This window comes from Schistocerca serialis, chromosome 12, assembly GCF_023864345.2.
Source record: "Schistocerca serialis cubense isolate TAMUIC-IGC-003099 chromosome 12, iqSchSeri2.2, whole genome shotgun sequence".
NCBI lineage: Eukaryota > Metazoa > Arthropoda > Insecta > Orthoptera > Acrididae > Schistocerca > Schistocerca serialis.
In genome coordinates, this window is record NC_064649.1 from 15732900 (window position 1) to 15753647 (window position 20748).

Sequence of the window (20748 nt, forward strand, 5' to 3'; positions counted from 1 at the left end):
GGGCTTCGTATCTATCTTGGCCACAATAATGCGTTCACAATGCTGTTTGTAGTAGCTTACCCGCATTCCTATTTTCCTATTCATTATTAAACCTACTCCTGCATTACCCCTATTTGATTTTGTGTTTATAACCCTGTAGTCACCTGACCAGAAGTCTTGTTCCTCCTGCCACCGAACTTCACTAATTCCCACTATATCTAACTTCAACCTATCCATTTCCCTTTTTAAATTTTCTAACCTACCTGCCCGATTAAGGGATCTGACATTCCACGCTCCGATCCGTAGAACGCCAGTTTTCTTTCTCCTGATAATGACATCCTCCTGAGTAGTCCCCGCCCGGAGATCCGAATGGGGGACTATTTTACCTCCGGAATATTTTACCCAAGAGGACGCCATCATCATGTAATCATACAGTAAAGCTGCATGCCCTCGGGAAAAATTACGGCTGTAGTTTCCCCTTGCTTTCAGCCGTTCGCAGTATCAGCACAGCAAGGCCGTTTTGGTTATTGTTACAAGGTCAGATCAGTCAATCATCCAGACTGTTGCCCTTGCAACTACTGAAAAGGCTGCTGCCCCTCTTCAGGAACCACACGTTTGTCTGGCCTCTCAACAGATACCCCTCCGTTGTGGTTGCACCTACGGTACGGCTATCTGTATCGCTGAGGCACGCAAGCCTCGCCACCAACGGCAAGGTCCATGGTTCATGGGGGGGGGGAGATTATACATAATTAAAAAAAAAAATTTAATTATGAGATTATACATAATTAAAAAAAAAGATGAATTCAAGAAAATTGCAACTTCTGTATTTAAAATATATGTGTTACAGGTAATTTGTATATTCCTGTCCCATTTTTCCACAAATTTCATGAATAATTTTGCAGAAAATTGTTTGGGGCATAGGTGTCAAATATCTACAAAGAGTTGACACAAATATTATTCATATATTATTGGAATATTTTCAAGATTTTACAGAATTATGTAAAAAGGAACCAGAGAGAAAGTGCTTGCATGCTCCACAAGTCTACTGCTATTTTTATTTGTATGTTTTCATTTTCTTCCTTGCTATACATATTTCTTAAAAAGATATAACACGAGTCATTAGAACAATATTGTTATGATCAAACTTTTACTATTGTGGATGACACAATTATGTATAATGTGAATTTGTAATTTTTTTTTTCTTTTTTCCAGTCTGCCCTGAAGGTTATTATGGAGATCACTGCATGAAGCCATGTGAATGCAAGAATGAGAACTTTATCTGTCATGCAGTTGATGGTTGTGTGTGCCGCCATGCATACACAGGTAAGGAATGTATTTGATAACTTCTGACAAACTCCTTCCTAACAATAGTCCACCTCATTTTGTGTATATACGTAGGTTGGAACTTAAATAGTGGCAACACTGCTGTGGAGACACTATGCAATGGAATATGCTATTGTCCCTGATAGCACACGTTGACATACCTACCTTACCTCCAAGCAGATGGACTCACCCATCCCACGTCACTGGCATGCACACAATCAAGGGAAGCACAGTCACTTTTGAGCGAGCAGTCTAACGTAACGGTGTCACTATGTTTTCGAAACAGGAACAACGTAGTTGGATCAAGATTGAATGTGCCAAAGGTCGTACAGCATGACAGCATCATTTAGGTCTTCAAGAGGCATGCAGGGAATCGGCATTGCCGTACAGAACAGTGGCACATTGGGTAGAAGCCTTCAGTGAAGGTCAGAAAACAGTGGTAGACATGCATCGGGCAGGTCGTCCTAGTGTCTCTGAAGAAGTAGTGTATGTTGTTGCCGCATTAGTGGACAGTGATTGACACCATACAATTCGTGAGATCACCCACAAAACTGGATTAGTTCATACAACTGTGCTTCGCATCCTGAAGGAATGCTTGGGCATGTGAAAAATTGCATCACAATGGGTTCCACATGACTTGACAGAAATGCGGAAATGGATGCGTTACAATGCTGCTCAGACACAATTGGAGCACTATGAGCATGAAGGAGAGGCTTTCTTGCACTGTATTGTCACGCTGGATGAGACATGGGCCACATTGTATGAGCCAAAACCGAAATACCAATCCAAAAAATGACATCAATATTGGTCGCGTCAACAGTGCGTCAGAGCATCAGTAGGGTGAAAGTTATGGTGATTCTCATGTACGACTGTGATGGTGTTATCCTAACGCGCTACATTCCTCCATGGCAGACAGTCAATGCACAGTATTACTGTTCGTTTTTGGAGCATCACCTGCAACCAGCTTTGCGAAAGAAGCAGATACAATTTTTGTGCAACCCACCAATCATCATGCGCGACAATGCACGGGCATATTCAGTGCAAGCTTTGGCTCGTCTGTTCGGTCGATGGGACTGGGAAGTGCTGTACCATCCACCATACTCCCTGGACTTAAGTCCTTGTGACTTTGATTTGATTCCAAAGATGAAGGAACCACTTTGTGGCTTTCTCTTCAGAACTGTTACAAAGATTCAATAGGCAGTAGACCACTCCATTCACACCATCAACAGAACAGGCTCTGCTCGTGGTATACTACGCCTTCCACATCGTTGGCAACGGGTTCTACGCAATGCTGGTGACTACTTTGAAGGACAGTAACAGGCACGAACATGTAACTCTTTTTGTATCAGTTGTGAATAATTAGTTGCCACTATTTAAATTCCAACCCTCAAATGTTTCCTGAACTTCCTATATTTTTCTATCTTTTCCTTGTTTTGCCTTGAAAACTGTTCCAGATTTTTAATTCTTTCTGTTTGTACCCTTCAAATTGTGGAATCTTTTTCTCTATTATTCCTAGTTCCTCAATTTCATTTTGTTTCCAGATGTTATTTGGTTTATTCAACCCTTGGCTTCTGCGGTCAAAGTTTTTGAATCTTTCTGTTCACAAAATTACTGGAATATTTATAGGGCTGAAATGTCCTCACTCAGAAATAGGTGCCTAATAATAAGGATCAACCTTCAGTTTGACATTGTATACAATGTATTCTGTAGACTTCACTAAATTTTTCTTATTACTTCTTATTTTACATCCAGCTGTCGTGTATCTTCCACTGTTTATATTTTGCTGGGAAATCTTCTTGACTTGTCTAGACAATAACTGATAGCAAAGCATTCACATGCATTTAAACATTCAGGTCTAACCTCTGTAGGTTAATGCTTGTGGTTTGTATTTCCAGATATACATCTCTGTTCATATTAATTCTCAGTGGCACAAGATGCTCTTTATATTCTATTGATTCTTGCTCCTATTGCTGATTTTTTTTTTTTTTTTTTTTTTTTTTTTTTTTTTTTTTTTTTTTTTTTTTTAGTAAAGTTCTAATGAAACACACGCTTTTACTGTTTTTGTTTTCTCTTTCCATGTTAGCTTGTATTTAGTTGCATTTTTAAAAAAGACATATATCCTGAAATTGTTTGCAGTCAAAATTCTTAGACAAGTTACATTTAGTGTACTTGATTGTTTGCTATATTTTTCAGAAGTACTGTTAGTCACTTACACTTGTAAGTTGAACAATGTGTCTTCACTTGCTGGAGTTGACAATAAACTTACTGTTGATCATATTTTTGTAGCAACAAAACTACAAGAAAGGTCGTGTCAGATGACAGCATCCTATTCTCATTAGTGTTAGAACCACTAGATAAGTCGTGTGACAACTAGACAGAGTTGTACAGTGAATTAATTCTGACTTTGCCTATCAGGCCCCAACTGCGATATCCCACTGAGCCAGCAGCAGAAGCAGGAGACGGCCAGCTATGGTGGCGTGGCGGCTGGCATCGTCATCTCTCTCATCCTGGTCGCCATCATCATAGGTCTGCTCTTCTACTTCCGGCGGCGCGTCCACAACCTCAAGACTGAAATCGCCCATGTACAGTACATCGCGGACCCACAGAGTGCACCAGGTAAGGGAGGCACCGCTTTGTGTACAGATGGATGACAGTCCCAGTGACATGAGTTTAGCAAATTTGGAGTCTGAAGAACCTTCTGAGAACTTTGAATAACATTTTGCTATGCCTTTGCATTCTGAGATATCATTTGTGTTCAAATAAACTTGCATATACTTGCATTATACAGTGTGATTTGGGAGGAATGTCGCACAATTTGTGAGGTGATTCTGTATGTGAAAATAAACTGAAAAAGTCCTATGAACACGTGTCCGATTTTAGGTCGCTACGGAACTGGAGCAGGTTGAAGACCACGCGTCTGTGAATGTAAGCGAAGACAGTTGTGAATATTACTTACTGAAATGCTGTGTAGGTGCAGTCATGGACAGAATAATGGTAGGACAGATGAATGATCCATCCATCAAGAGGTATGAGGGTTCTCTCAACAGATGGCAGCACGGTGATGTCACACTCAGGCAATGACTGCAAGCATACCAAGTATACAATTGTGGGTTGGATCAGTGTGCTGCTTGAGTGTTGTTTAATTGAGCAAGTTCGTTGCATCCATGAATACTAACATGCCACATACACTCACCCATGCAGAATACTCAGACATGTTGCTTGACCGTCAATGTGTGCGAACTGTGGGTGTTCACGATACCACTGTAAATAAAGTGTGTTGCACAACATCTCTGCATACAGCCATCCATTCACAAAATTTTTGTCTACTTAACGAGTCACCTGGATGCAGATGTTGCATGGGCTGCACACGGAGTGGGTGCGAGTCCGTCCGTCTGTGACAGAATACCAGAAGTGCTTCCCTTATTGATGAACTCCTGTGCCAAGGTATTTCCCAGGGTTTTTCAAACATTATGTGAATTCGGAACACTACCCAGTACATGTAACATCAGAATGTGAGGCTGCCCATTCACTTGAGAAAAGGGAAGAAATTATTGCAATGGTACAACGGAGTTCCACCACCAGTATACAGCACAATAACTGTCGACTCGGTATTCCACAAACGTGAGTGCGCCGTACGTAACATTCTGAGGGCTCGCACCCACTCTGTGTGCAGCCCATGCAACATCTGCATCCTGGTGACTCGTTAAGTAGACAACAATTTTGTGAATGGATGGCTGTACGCAGAGATGTTGTGCAACACACTTTATTTACAGTGGTATCGTGAACACCCACAGTTCGCACACATTGACGATGGAGAATGCACATGACACTTGGGAAACAAAATTCTAAGTTAGGTTCTCAGTGAACATCTGGTAGGAGTGATCACCTGGTGGTAGGCCCAGTGTTCCTGCTAAATTGCATGACAGGTGCAGTATATGCACTTTTCCTAATAGATCTCTCTTTTGGAAGACGTGACATTAGATTAAAGATGGCAAATGTATCTGCAACATGATGGATCACAGATTCACTGTACCAGACAAGTATTCCAGTATGTGAATAACACATTTTTTTCAACCAGTGGATTGGCCATGGTGGACTCACTAACTGGCCTGCCGGATCACCCGACCTAATCCCAGTTAGACTTCTGTTCATGGAGCTTGTTGAAGGGGGATGTATACACTACAAAAGTAGATACATCTGAGGAACTCGACACTTGCATCACCGATGCTTTTGCCCACATTAAAGCCTGCCAAGATGGTATTTGACGTGCAACACCACACGTGCTCCAACGCATTGACAAATGCACTGAGATGCACCTCTTATAGATTGGATCAGTCATCTGTTCCACTATTATTCTGTCCACCACAGCACCTACACAGCATTGTAATATTCACAACTTGTCTTCATAATCTTTCATGGATGTGTGTAGTCTTAAACCCACTCCAGTCTCATAACTATCAAAATTTGGACACACATGCATAGGACTTTCTCAGTTTATTTTCACATGTAGAATCGCTTCACAAATTACATGACCTTCCTTCTGAATGACCCTTTATAGACGTGGGTGGAGTATACCAACCTGTCCCTCTTTCCCCCCAGGTCAGTGGGGAAATGAAGCATAAGTTTCTGCTGGACATTGACTAACGGGTGTGTCTGTGATAACTGTGGCAAGTTTTGAACATCATGCAGGTTACAAAATTGAATCCACTATGTTGGACACTAAGAAGGGCAGGCAGGAAGAATGTACATTTGCTGAGATCAACTGTTTTCAATTTTTGGGTAGTAGAGCAGAACTTCTGAGTATGCAAGGAAGTCTTATCTCACATGAATAATGGCTATGGCATGGAACTGAGACCTGAATTTCTGCTTAAGCAGCATGCCATAATCAATGTCAAACAGCTCGATGGGATATCATTCAGTTTGGGGGAAACTGCAATAGGCGCGACTCCCAAAAGGTTTACCATGAGGCCAAAGGGAATTTGGAGTTTATTGTCTTGTAACATGCAAGTCACATAATTGATTTAGTATACAGGAGAGTTGTCAACTAGTAATTGTAAGAGAGGATACATGGAATGCAGTATTTATCACCATATATCTCCCAAATTTTTATTTGATTTTGTGTCCTCCTCAAATGATCAGATCATCAAGTAATGGCATTTCTGTACCAGAATGCTACACAATTTTCTTTTTATCGACTCACTTTATCTTTTGAAAATTTCTCTCTTTTTTTTTTTAGTTTTGCATATTTTCATTCTCATATATTAAGGGGGTCTGTGTGAAAAAAATGAAGTCTATGAAGCATGAAACTTCCTTTGCATCTAGTTTCATACATATGCCAGAAGTTACTTTCAAGAAGCTGTTCAGGATTATTATTTGTGAAGAGAATTACTTCATATGAGTGAAACGAGGGAACACTTCGTACGTTTAGGTCTCCAGGCTTTGCACTGCTCACAACTCTGATTTTTTTCCTGTTATGTTAATATTCTTGTCAGATTGCTAGCATTACCCCAAAAGACAATACCGTATTTCATGATTGCCTCAAAGTAGCTATGCTAAACTATATGTTCTGTATGTGATTATATTGGCTAAGATTGACATAGCAAATGCCAGACTGTTTAATTTATCTATCAGCCTTTGAAACTGTGAGTACAGTGACTGAAAGTTGATTCAAAAAATAATGTGCCACAAGGTATGGGGAAGCTACTCGAGGTGGACATAGGAACTGATTAGCATGCCAGTACATTTTGTGTGGTTGATTCTGAACATTCTGTGTAGTAGAACCATTGGAGAAAAATGAGGAGCTCAACAAGACATTGTGTCTTGTGTGGCAAAGTGTGCTATGCATATATGAGCTAGATGGGAATCTGGTGGTATCGGTAAGGGTAAATAATTTTGGAACTGTGGATGTGGATTACTAATAGCTAATTTAGAGGTTTTATAGGAAGAAGATTTGTACAGTTTCATGTTGTTACATGGAAAAGTAGCTCATTTAGAGGAAACTGTTAGGACAGACTTGGAAGAATTGCTGGCAGAATATGAAGACTTGTTTATTCTGCCTGAGGCTTCACCAATGACTTCAATAGCACAGTACTGAATCCTAACTGGGACTGAACTGCCTGTATATCAGAAAACATATCAGGTACCTCCAGCCTATGATGAATATGTTTACCAACCAACAGTCACTGAAAAATCAACATGTCCGTGGGGTGTACCAGTATTGATTGTACCAAAAAAGAGTATTAACAGAACAAAAGTATATCTGTTATGTTGTGATTACAGATACCTGAATAAAAGATGCACACCCTGTCACCAAAATTACAGAAATATTGGGTAACTTGAGACAGTGCAGGTACTTTGCAATAATGGATCTATGGAGTGACGCCATTCGCTGGAGGTAGCACCAGATCTAAAAACAGCATTTACCATTCCATCGGGCCACTACCAGTACTTGTATATGCCATTTGGTTTAAAGAATACGTGAGCCACAATTCAGAGTTTAAGCGGTGAGGGTTAAAACCAAAACAATGCATTCTTTGTTTGGATTACATTATTGTAATTTCTGAAAGATGTACAGAACTTGTGGTATGGTTAAGGAAAGTACTAAATGGTTATGCCTAGCATGTCTAACACTGAGTTGCAAAAAATTCGATTTCTGATTAGTGGAGATATAATATTTGGGATTTGTGATCAACTGCGAGTGGGCCCGAACACACCCTAGGATTGAGAAAACTGTATAGAATTTTTCAACACTATGTACTGAGAAGGAATTGCAGTTTCCTTGGTTTAACAAATTTGTTGTTCTTCACTTCAGAGAGTAGGCTTACAGCCTCTTCTAGCTTGAAAAAGCCACCTTTTGCTTGGTATTTCTATATCTATGTTTCCTACATGTCTGACTATTCTTCCCGTCTGCATTCTTTCCACGTCTCTCTTCCGTTTTGTTATCTCATTTTCTATTTTTCTATTTATGCAAAATTTGTCTAGCCATTCCTTATTTCAGAACTCATTATTTGATTGCTGAGTACTTCCATTTTCTTTGCTTAAAAATGTCATTTCAGCTGACTGTATCCTTCTTTAGTCTTTCTTAGTTATTGTTCAGGTCTCAATTCCTTATGTGAGTGTAGGTGTTGCCATTACTTTGTAGAATTTTGTCTTCATATCTTTCTTGTGTTTATTCACTAATGTTCTGTGTGTAGTGCCACATACCATTGTGCAACTTATTGGAGATGTCATTATCATAGTCATAACTTACATTGCATCCTAATAGCTGAAAGTGAGATATCTGTTTAACTGATTTTCTCCTTTAAAAGCTATAATTTTGGTCTTATTTTCTGATATTTTCAAATTATAGAATTTACCTTTTGGGTCCAAATGATGTAGAGCAAATTGTAAATCATCCTCTGTCTTTTGTAAAATTATTTGATCATCAGAAAAGAGTACTATATCTAAATGTGTTTATAGCAAACTATTATAGAAAATTTGTTACTATGTCACTGAGATAGTCTGGCCACATACGCATTTACTCAAGAAGATAGGAAAATTCATTTGGACAGCCTAATGTGAAGGAGCTATTAAGTAGCTAAAGAGTTTATTATAATGCGGCCTTTGTTGGTGTTTCTGAACTCCCAGAAACTCTATATTTTGTTTTGCAATGCAAGAATCACACATTGGGGCATGTAGTAAGTCAGGAGATACGACAGGATTGGATATCCTGTGACATATGCCTCACATCAGTTGAACAAAACAGACAAAAGTTACTCCACCACAGAAAAGGAGATGTTAAGTTTTGTTTACTGCATAACATATTTTTGTTGTTATTTATATGGAAGGAAAAGGTTATAACAGAGCACTTCATGCTAATGTGGCCAATAGGCTTGAAAGATATGTCCAGCCATTTGAGAAGGACACTTAAGCTCAGCAGATTTTTTGAGAGTAAATTTGGATGGTTTATTTTGGTGTGATGCATTGTCGTAGACAGAATCTTAGGGGCATCTAACTCTCTTTCGTCAATATGCTATTATTGGGTAGTAAATTAAGCTGTGTTATGATATGTACCTCATGCACGTTTGGTGACAAAACTGTATAATTTCAAAATTGACCATGTAAATTAAATATCATAAATAAAACTGCTTCATGGATTGTCCAATAACAGTGTACTAAGATATTGAGGTGTTTACCACCTGAAGGTAAATATTTGCCAGCCATTCTGTCTCATACACTTAGCAAACATATAAATGAAGCATCTCTGATTTTATACTAAAGATACATTTTATTCCTTTGCCTCTGTAGCATAAAATGGTAATAACCAGGCAAAGAAGGGTACTCAGATACTATTATGGTAACAGAATGCATGCCCTTTTCAATTTTTTGGTTTTTTCACTGGTACTGACATTGTAAAACAGTAGCGAATGTGATTTGTTAGCATTCCCTCTTGCGCTGCTATGCTTGTCACCCTGGATCTAATGTCCTGGGTGATTGGACTACATTGTTCTTGAACCAACTGTTCCTCCAACCATTCTTCTCTTTTATTCACTGAAGAAATCATTTGTATCAGTATTAATTTGTGGCTCTGTCTGTACTTGCTGTAGAAGGCTAAGTGCAGTAATGATACCGTACAAGTAAATGACCCACTTCTGTTGTCAATTCTTTGCAGACCGACACCACTTCGACAATCCAGTCTATTCGTACCAGACCAGTCCGCGCACTGTGGAAGATGGAACGGGACTTCTCCTGAACAACGTACACAAGATTCGCAATGATCTCGGCTACAAGAACAACAACACAAAGTTCGAGCAGCAGAAGCTGGGACTTGCAGGATGCACTGCTGATGACGAAGATACAGGCAGCTGCACAGGTGACTGACTGCCTCTCTGTGCCAGTGTTATTCCAGTGCGATTCTGACATTCGTTCACTTCTTAAGGAGGTTTCTGCTGGGCCACTCTTGCAGACTTTAGTACTGCGCTACAAAGGCATATATTGTTAATGAGTGCGTAATAGAACATTTCAGGATTACTGAAATAAACTGCAGTTATCATGCACACATGTACAGTAGGCATGGGGAAAAATGACCAGTTAAAACCGATACCGGTATTTTAGTTCTGAGTAACTGGTATTTTTTGGTATATGTCTGGTCTTGGTTACAACAGGTGTTTTTATTTTTTACTAATAACGGGGAAAAAAAATCAAAATATCAATTAGCCATAATGACAATGCTAATTTTTTTCTTTTTAAATAAACCTTTTTTAAAAAAGGATTAATTGTTATTCATAAAATTTGCATTGCTTTGAAATATTGCTTTATTATAGAAAATGAGAAAAGCAACAGTGCTACATTGATAACAATGCCAACAGAAATGAGCAACAAACACACGCATAAGAATTGGTACAGCATTGTTGGGACAATAATGTAACTGTTACCATGTGGCACGGCCTATTAAATGATACGCATAAACATGAAGTGTGCAAGATTTGCCCCTCCTGGTATAGATGGTAATTTCCCACTGTCATCGTCTGATATCAGTTGTATTACATAATGGCACCATCCCTAATCTGAAATTGTTTTATGAAGTGTGGTATCAGTGAAGTAGCATGCTTCATGAGCTTTGAAAGATTAAAAATGGGAGGAACCACAACCAGCTTTTGACAATATAAGGAAAAAAAGTAAAACTTAACAGTTCATCCATAGTTTACAATAGGAATCGGCTGGTCTGCTGCCTTTGTGTACACAACATGCTTTTATCTGCTTGCATTTCTTCAAAACTGACAAATAAGCACAAAAAATAAGAAGTCTTCAGCCCCAGTTTTAACCCTTTAGCACTAACTATTCGTAATGTCCAAATAGTGGTATGAACTCTGAGTACAATAGGAGAATATTTGTGTTGTTTGTTTTATTTTTTTTTAAAGTAGTAGTTAACACCTTACTCATCACTTTTCGAGAAAAGAGGCAAACGTTGGATGAACTAAGTTTTCTTTTATTTGCATATTTGACTTAATATTTTGGTGTGTGTCTTGAAACTGAAGAACTCAAAAATTTTCAGTCTGTTTGATTTCTATGTTTATTACAGGAACAAATAGGAATACAAAACTGAAAATCGATTATTTCAGAAACCAGTTATTTTAAGTGGTTTTTATACTCCAGTTAAACTGTCATCGGAAACAGTCGATATAACTGAAAACTGATCACTAATGTACGGTGGGTTGTCTTGTCATCACTGACCATCTCATCTCACCCAACTGCATCACACAGAAGCTTTGGGGCACACCACACACACATATAACTCATACACTACTGCAAATACTGTTGTGTCTAGACAAGACAGCCTAGACACAATGAGAGGAAGCCGCAAGGCACGCGCTACACTCACGCAGATGGGCGTGAGGTCTGAAACAGGATACGTAATGAATGCTATTAAGAAAAGTACGTAGCTTCTGGAATACTTAACTTTAATCCATCCTTTTGGTACATCTGGAGATTGTGGCGATACAAGTGAGACTCTTTAGATACATGCAATGTTACTAATGGCGCCTTGCTAGGTCGTAGCCATTGACTTAGCTGAAGGCTATTCTAACTATCTGCTCGGCAAAGGAGCGAGGCTTCGTCAGTGTAGTCGCTCGCTACGTCGTCCGTACAACTGGGTCGAGTGCTAGTCCGTACCTCGAGACCTGCCTTGTGGTGGCGCTCGGTCTGCCATCACACAGTGGCGACACGCGGGTCCGACATGTACTAATGGACCGCGGCCAATTTAAAACTACCACCTAGCAAGTGTGGTGTCTGGCGGTGACACCACAAGTACAATCAAGATTTGTCATTTTATATCTTTATTATTAAATTATTTATTAGTCAAAGAAATCTGCCTGTATTTAAAAATGTAGCACTTAAAAGGATTACATTGTGTAAATCACAACCATTGCAGTACCTTCAGATGACCAGGTAGTAAAATGCCCATTCATAACCACTTACTGACAGGCACAAAAAGAACCAGCAACCACTTTCTTAAAGTGTTTTATTTTAATTAACTCAGCATTGCACAGAAAGAGAGAATCCTGTATATCTGTATGTTTTTGCCAAAATTCTTTTATTTCTGTTTCTCTAATTTCTAATTGTTGGCACACACATACATTGTTGCATTTACAGTATTTTTTGTTTTTGTAGTAAATGTTCTCTCTACTAGTAGTGAATATATTCGCTTATAAAATTTCTTCTACTTCTTTACGGTAATGTCACCTTTGTGTATGTAGCATGTAATTACTTAAAACACTTAAATGTGTTGCTTATTATTATATTTAAGAATCACATTTACTTATTGAAAAGTTGTATGATGTGCTGTTGTCATACAAAGTAATGAATGTGGATAATAATATTCTTCAGGTGCCTACGGTCTGTCATACGAGCATCCGGCATCAGCAAAGAACAAAGATGCGGATGCTTGTAATCCCAACGTGAATGTTTACCACAGTATTGAAGATCTGAGTAATTCCAAAGTGGAGCATGTTTATGATGAAATTAAACAGAAAGAAGGTCAGGGTAAGTAGATACATTTTGATCATGTTTCTGAAACATTAAGTTGGAATCACAGATGGAAGGGTTCAAGGAAAAGAAGGATCATAACAAGAAATTTGAAATTTTGGAAATGTAGAAATTAACTTTTTTATTTAATTGCCAGTTATCTTGCGTTACTGCAGTATTTCTTCCCTCTCTCTCCCAAATGTAACTATGCCAACACAGTGATTGCTTTCTTATCTTCATGTGTCATATCAACATTTTTGTGGCAGAAATATGAATTACCAGATACCTGACATAATGTGGTGTCAAGTTGCAAGGATGCTTTTTTTTAAGCAAGTACCATGTATGTCAGGAAATCACTGAAAAAAAAGAAACTCCTGTTCCACATTTTTGTGCAGTCCAGACTTAAAAAGTTAAAAACTAAGGAAAATGTTAAAACCCTCCAAAATATGAGCAAAACATATGTAGATGGTGTATATGATTAAAAATCACAATCCTCTCCAATACTTTGTATAAAATCTGTCTATAAGTGAAGGAAATTAAATGTACAGTATGATGTTTATACAATAACTTGCAGTAATGAATTTAATCAGCTCTTAAAAAATCACAGATGTGTAACAGTAAAATAAAAACTCATCAAAAAATTGAAATTGATATCTGGGTACAAGGTAATGTAGCCATTTTATGACATGCTGCAACCACAGATTATACATTCAAAACACACATTTTTGAGAGATAATCCTTTGCGATCACCCATAAAAATAATAAACTGGCGAATATGTTGAATTAAACCAAAAACATCACAGCAGCTAAGTGGTTAAACCATAAGCGTAGATGCAGAAATCCGCGATAATCACAAACTTTATCACCATTGCTGTTATTGTTCAATGCTTTTGTTAAGAGCTGCATTTCCTATGCTAACCACCATTAAAGTGTTATTTTAGGCTTGATGAGTGGAACAAAGACTTGAAAATTCTCCAATTGACATTACAAGCTTATTAGATGTCGGCTCAGTGAATTCCTGTGAACTGAGTAAAACGTAAATTTTAAAGCAGGCTCAGGTGCTACAGTTTCACTTCATGCCATGTATCACTGCTGCCAATATTTACAATTTACAGTATGTGGTGTGTGTTGAGGTGCAAAGTAAATATGTCAGTACTGTATGTAGTTGTTGCAACTGCATTGTGTCAGATTTGAACATGAAAGTCTTTGAAATGTACTATTGCAAAACCCTTGCCTATTTCCATGTGACATCTAAGTTGTGACACACCATCTACACAAAAAGTATATTTTCAGTACTTCACAAAATGCTTTCACCCCTACCTGCACTCCTGTTGTTGAAGGTCCGCTCCCTCTCTCCACATGTCCAGTAGGCAAACTCATTTTACACGTGTTTGTGTGGTATGGTGGCTGTGCTGACTATTGAGTGAGTCAACAAATTGCCAGCCAATAAGAGTTCACTAGCCAGAAATGGGAAATGTTTCCTTGACTATGAACGAGCATATTCTTTCAGACTCAGTGTTTGAATTTAAAAGGTTGGTAACTGATATCGTTGCTGAATAAATGCAAAAAGATGAGACTGAGTTATAAATGGCACAAGAAAAGGTGGTGGCTGGTCCCATTTGTCACATATTGGCTCAGTCCGGAACACTTCGTGTCTGCTGTCTTGTTTTTCTATTACCACTGCAACTTAGTAGTAGTTGTATCATAATTGCACAGTGAAGCTAAATGTTGCAAATTGTGTTGGTGACACTTATCGTGGTTTAAGTCAGCATTTCCTTTCTCAAGCCTCCCTTCTCCACAATGGCCTAAAATATTCCCTTAACTCCACCATCTTTATAACATCAAATGTCAAGAGGAAAAAAAATGGAACAAAGTCAAGCAAGATGTACAGTTAGAAATTACTAAGAAGAAATGTAAAATTGGGCAATTTTTAGCATTCATCTTATGGGTTTTTCACAGGGTCTATGAATTTATGGTGCAGAATTGTGAAAAACACAAAATCAGAGAACATAAACTTGAAGTTGCACTGTAATGGTCTCTCTATTAACAAGCAATCTATAGCATGTATAAGCATGGAATAAAAGGAAGATAAAGCATCGTGAATTTTTTTTGGAGGTGAAAGGCTGTATACAAACTTGTACAGAAAGCAACTTGCTTTTATAACAGTCAAAGGAAACAGCAGGGAAGCAGTAGTTGAGAAAGGAGGGAGACTTGCTTGGAGCCAGTGATGTTATTTAATCTGTACATAGAGAAAGCAGTAAAGGAAAGTAATGATAAAATTTGGAAAGCGACTTAGATCTCAGGAAGAAGAATTAAGAACTTTGAGAATGAGATTTTCACTCTGCAGTGGAGTGTGCACTGATATGACACTTCCTGGATGATTAAAACTTTGTGCCAGACCAAAACACGAACTCGGGACTTTTGCCTTTTGCGGGCAAGTGCTCTACCATCTGAGCTACCCAAGTACGACTCATGCCCCATCCACAAGTTCTGAAAGTTTCGCAGGAGAGCTTCTGTGAAGTTTGGAAGGTAGGAGACGAGGTACTAGCAGAAGTAAAGCTATAAGGACAGGGCCTGAGTCGTGCTTTGATAGCTCAGACGGTAGAGCACTTCCCCACGAAAGGCAAAGGTCTTGAGTTTGAGTCTCGGTCTAGCACACAGTTTTAATCTGCCAGGGAGGTTCAAGAACTTTGAGGTTTGACGATGATGTTGAAATTCCATCAGAGGCAGCGGAAGACTTGAAAAGACAGTTGAATGGAATGGGAATGAGTTAAAAGATGAGCATCAACTAGAGTTGTTGTAGACTTAAGTAGTTTAGGAAAAAATGAAATGATCAAGTGGGATTGACGGCCGGGAGTCTCCACCAGGAGAAATTCAGCTGCCAAGTTAAGAGTCTTTTCAGTTGATGGCACATTGGGTGACTTAGGTGTCAATGGTGATGAGTGCAACACAATGTTCAGTCCCTGGCCAGTGAAAATCTCCAACCCAGCTGGTAACCAAACCCAGGCCTTCTACATAGCAGTCAGCTGCACTGACCGCTCAGCTAAAGAGGTGGACAGTAGTTAACGAAATGAGACACTAAAATTATTAGAGGAGTTTTGCTATTTGGGGAGTAAAGTAATTGACAGTGGATGAAGTAGAAAGGATATAAAATACATATAGCTGTAACATGAAAAGTGCTGCTGAAGAGCAGGAATTTGTTAACCTCTAATACAGATTTGAGTGATAGAAAGTCTTAAGTGGAAAGTGGATGATAAGCATTTCAAACAGGAAGAGAATAGAAGCTTTTGAAATGTAGTGCTATAGAAAGAACACTGGAGACTGATGAGTAGATTGGCCAGATAACGACAAGGCAGTGAGTCGAATTCAGGAAAAAAAGAATTTATGGCACAAATGGACTGAAAGAAGGAATTGGTTAACAATACACATCCTGAGGCATCAAAGGATCCATCGTGTGTGTGTGTGTGTGTGTGTGTGTGTGTGTGTGTGTGTGTGTGTGAGGGGAGGGGGGGGGAGGGGGGGTGCAAATTGATGTAGGTTATGGTAGCTATGAAGAGGCTTCCATAGCTGCATCACACCAATCTCCACACTGAAACCTACAACACCTAGATAATGGGTTGGTGCATAAGTTTATAGCATTTCTCAGTAAGTTTACTAAACACAACAGATATACATTATAGAAACTTTAGTCATCAATAATACATTCTGAAACTTCCTGGCAGGTTAAAACTGTGTGCCGGACTGAGACTCGAACTCAGGGCCTTTGCCTTTCGCGGGTAAGTGCTCTACCATCTGAGCTACCCAAGCACAACTTGCGCCCCGTCCTCATAGCTTTACTTTTGCCAGGACCTCGCCTCCTACCTTCCAAACTTTGCAGAAGCTCTTCTGCGAAAGGAAACGAGGTCCTGGCAGAAGTAAAGCTGTGAGGAGGGGACGTGAGTCGTGCTTGAGTAGCTCAGATGGTAGAGCACTTGCCCGCGAAAGGCAAAGGTCTCCAGTTCGAGTCTCGGTCCGGCACACAGTTTTAATCTGCCAGGAAGGTTCATATCAGCGCACACTCTGCTGCAGAGTGTAAATCTCATTCTAAATAATATATTCTGTTTATAAAAGTTTGCCAACAGAGAGGTAACTTTCCGATCCTGCAGCAGTAGCAACCACAAGGTTTTGAGACGAAGAACTCATAGAGTCATGTTTGGAGTGAATCTTCATCTGGAAAGGAAGTTCCTTGAAGATTGTTCAATGTTGTTGTTGTTGTTGTTGTGGTCTTCAGTCCTGAGACTGGTTTGATGCAGCTCTCCATGCTGATACAGTAAAGCTGCATGCCCTCGGGAAAAATTACGGCCGTAGTTTCCCCTTGCTTTCAGCCGTTCACAGTACCAGCACAGCAAGGCCGTTTTGGTTAGTGTTACAAGGCCAGATCAGTCAATCATCCAGACTGTTGCCCCTGCAACTACTGAAAAGGCTGCTGCCCCTCTTCAGGAACCACACGTTTGTCTGTCCTCTCAACAGATACCCCTCCGTTGTGGTTGCACCTACGGTATGGCTATCTGTATAGCTGAGGCGCGCAAGCCTCCCCACCAACGGCAAGGTACATGGTTCACGGGGGTAGGGATTGTTCAGTAGAGAGCAGAAAAGGTGAAAATTTGAGCGCACAAGATCAGATGAATAAAGTGGGTGTGGAATGACTTCCCAACCTACTCCTTTATATCCTTTTTATCAGTCTAGCAGAATGTGGACAGGCGTCATCGTGGAGTAGCATCACTTCACGCACTCTTCCTGGTCATCATTTTTGGATTGCGTCTGCAAGATGTCACAGTTGTTGACAACAAATGTCAGCCATGGTCATTACACCTCAGAGAAGCAGTTCGTAGCGCATCACAGTATCGCTGTTCTGTGAGGTGCAGGTGCAGGTGCAGGTCTTTGTACAGGGAATTGCTGCTTTGTTTGGGCTCAACCAGTCCTTTCTTTTCCTTAGGTTAGCATGAATACCCCATTTCTCATCACCAGTAACAATACAGGATAGGAATGGTCAGTGTTGTCCACTAGCCAACCGATGATGATGATGATGATGATGATGATGATGATGATGATGAAGCACAGCTGCATATAGGGCCACCCACTGATTTTTGTGATTTTTGGCTTAGAGCATTTGGTACCCATACACCTGATTTTTGAAACTTCCCCATTGCATGCAAATGTCACATAATGATGGAATGATCACAGATCAACTGATGTGGCTCATTGTGGATTAATACACTTAAATGATCTTCATCAAACCCCTAAGGTCATCCTGAACGTGCAGAGTCACTAGTGTCAAAATGGTCCTCCTTGAACCAAGAAAACAATTTTCTCACTGTGCTCTGTGCTGTGGTATTATCCCTATATGCTGTGCAAATGTTTCTGGCTGTTCTGCCTGAACCCCTCTATTGAACTCAAGCAGAAGAACATGTCGGAAATGTTCAGAATTCTTCACCTGGCTCTCTATTGTCTATCATCTACAGCTCCACTCACTATCTCCAGTTGTCAAAGTGACAATATGGAAACTCGGAGAGCAACAGTGAACTACATATAAAAACTGACAGTTGATAAATAAACCCATAGCAGTCAGAATACCAGCATACAAAACGAAACTGGCACAAACTTATGCACAACCCCAATACATGTTGTGTTGTTACTTAGCTAGTTAAGTTAATCTCTTACCATTCCTTTATGTGGATCTCTGTTTGCTTGTTTTCTTTTTATTGTTGTTAGTATCTATAGCTGTCAAAACTATTTTTACAATGTGGACTGTAAAATTCACAGACATGGAGTACGATCATCTGGACTACAGCAGACCAGCAAGCTCATGGAAACCGCACTACCAGAGGATGGCCAATGGTATTGGACCCCCAAAAGATCCAAATGCCCCTGATGACAAGCCTTCCAAGTCGTCAGACTGAATGTGCGCACATTTCGAGGGCTGAGGTAGCACATAAGCGGATTTTGTTCTGCTCTCCAAGATAAACTGCTTGTGAATCTCAGAAATAGGAGGATGTGATCAGTTACAACCCCTGCGAGAGATCTGTTTCATCTGATCTGAAAGACTCAAGTGTAATGCTACTTACTACTGACAGAGATATTCTGATAATTTTTTGTGGTCTCTGTGTCAGGATAATTTTAACCAAAGGGTGAGAAACATGAATAAACACAAAAATCATATGGAGTGCCTATAGCAGTCAGACTTGATAAAATGATTATATAAGCATAGAGGAGGCAAACCACACCAGTTCTAACTAGAAACTGTCAAGCAAGTTCCTTATCAGTGTGTGTGAATGAGTCTCTCTGGAGTGATAAGTTTTTCAAACCTTAATTTTGCATTACAAACTGAAAAAAGCTCTAAAATATGATCAAAATTAGGATTCTCCCCTTCATAGCAAGCTCTAATATAGTAATAAGTTTCTGCTGCTCAATCGTGTTCACATCTGCTTATTACAGAGCCTATGAGATGACTGAATTTTTCACCCTTACAAATTAGAATTCTAAGTCTTCTTAAGAGGTTTTAGGAGGTGTGAAATCTCAAAATTGATGTCATTGAAAATGTTGGTATTATCATTGCCCTCTCAGAGACATGACTGTTGAATTCAGAAGATGATAAAGCCTGCTGTTGAATGTAAATCTGAAATTTAAATTAATGAAAATGGCTCAGTGGATTACACCATAACTCTAACATTGTTATATTTCCACTTCCACCTGTCATTTGTCTTGTTAATTTTCTTCACTCAGTTACAGTTGTTCTTGTACAAATCCTTACATTGAAATTTACACCAAGACAGTTACAGTTGCATGATGTTAGTATGTTTGATGTGAACTGATTCCAAGAAAGCTAACCTGGGAACTGATTAATATTAAACAGGGTGTATTAATATTAAACACGGTGTAATGCTTGGAGTGTTTGAAAAATTGTGCAGAGTCAAAAATGTGAACATTTTACAGAGAAAGCACAAGAGTTCGTGAACAAGTGTTAATACAATGTAGTGTAATGAACTGTTGTGAATGAAATATAATCCTACAGAGAGTAGAAGTGGATTGTGTGGTTACCTCATTTGCTAGTTCAGGGGTGTATTTAGAGTAATGAGTATGAAATGCTTGTGACGTTTGGTGAATTTTCTCATCTGTGTGAGAAGGACTGTTGCTAATAAAATAATTTATATTTTTCCAAATGAACTGTGATTAAACAAATTAGTATAATTGTTCACTGTAAATAGTTTTAAGTAAATGATACATATCTATTTTATATGTCGATTACATAATAAGGGTAGCCACCGACTGTGACTGCAATAATTGTTCAGACATTCCAGAATGCACCTAGGGTACAATTACAAGAAATGGTGGGTGCTGTGCTGAATGGTATTGGCTGCTAAACATTTATATGTGAGTAATGCTGTGGTCACATTCTTGTGAAGTCAGGACCAAGAACCTGCCTTGAAAAAAAAATTGTGTCTCCTTTTTCTTATATTCTTAAGTTGAGGTGACTGTACATCTTGTGGCAATAACTGAAACAAGTTGGCAATAAATCTAAATGAAATGTATATAATGTTTACTGTTCATACAGAAGATGGCATGTTTAATAAACAATGCTGTTTTTAATAAAACTATAACAAATTCTATGTCTTGTCTTAGTATGATATTAAATGAATATTTAAATATGTACATGAGAGAGTTAATGTAGCCAATAGCTTTTGCAACACATCAAGGAGAGCTCTCCCCTTTTTTACTGTTATATGTTTCAGAAACATGTTAACAATCCGACCACTCCTATCACACATTTATATTTTTTGATGCAATGAAAAAGCCTAAGGCATTCTTGACTTTGATTGGATGACTGATGCATGTAATGACTGCAACTCTCATTCTTAAATCAGTTGCCTGTATTCTCTCTGTCTACAAAAAATGTATCATTAAGAT

General features: G+C 39.0%; 1 protein-coding gene across 2 annotated transcripts in view; it reads left to right on the forward strand.

Annotated features, from left to right (window-relative positions):
* Positions 1–20493, forward strand: part of LOC126428450 (protein draper) — a 418154-nt gene extending 397661 nt beyond the window's left edge. For both annotated transcript variants that reach the window (XM_050090385.1, XM_050090386.1), the window contains 5 exons: positions 1192–1302; positions 3718–3918; positions 9953–10153; positions 12667–12822; positions 18607–20493. In XM_050090385.1, the coding sequence (XP_049946342.1) occupies positions 1192–1302; positions 3718–3918; positions 9953–10153; positions 12667–12822; positions 18607–18743 (806 nt within the window). In that variant the 3' untranslated portion in view covers positions 18744–20493. The remainder of the gene's footprint in view (positions 1–1191; positions 1303–3717; positions 3919–9952; positions 10154–12666; positions 12823–18606) is intronic.
* Positions 20494–20748: the final 255 nt, after the last annotated feature.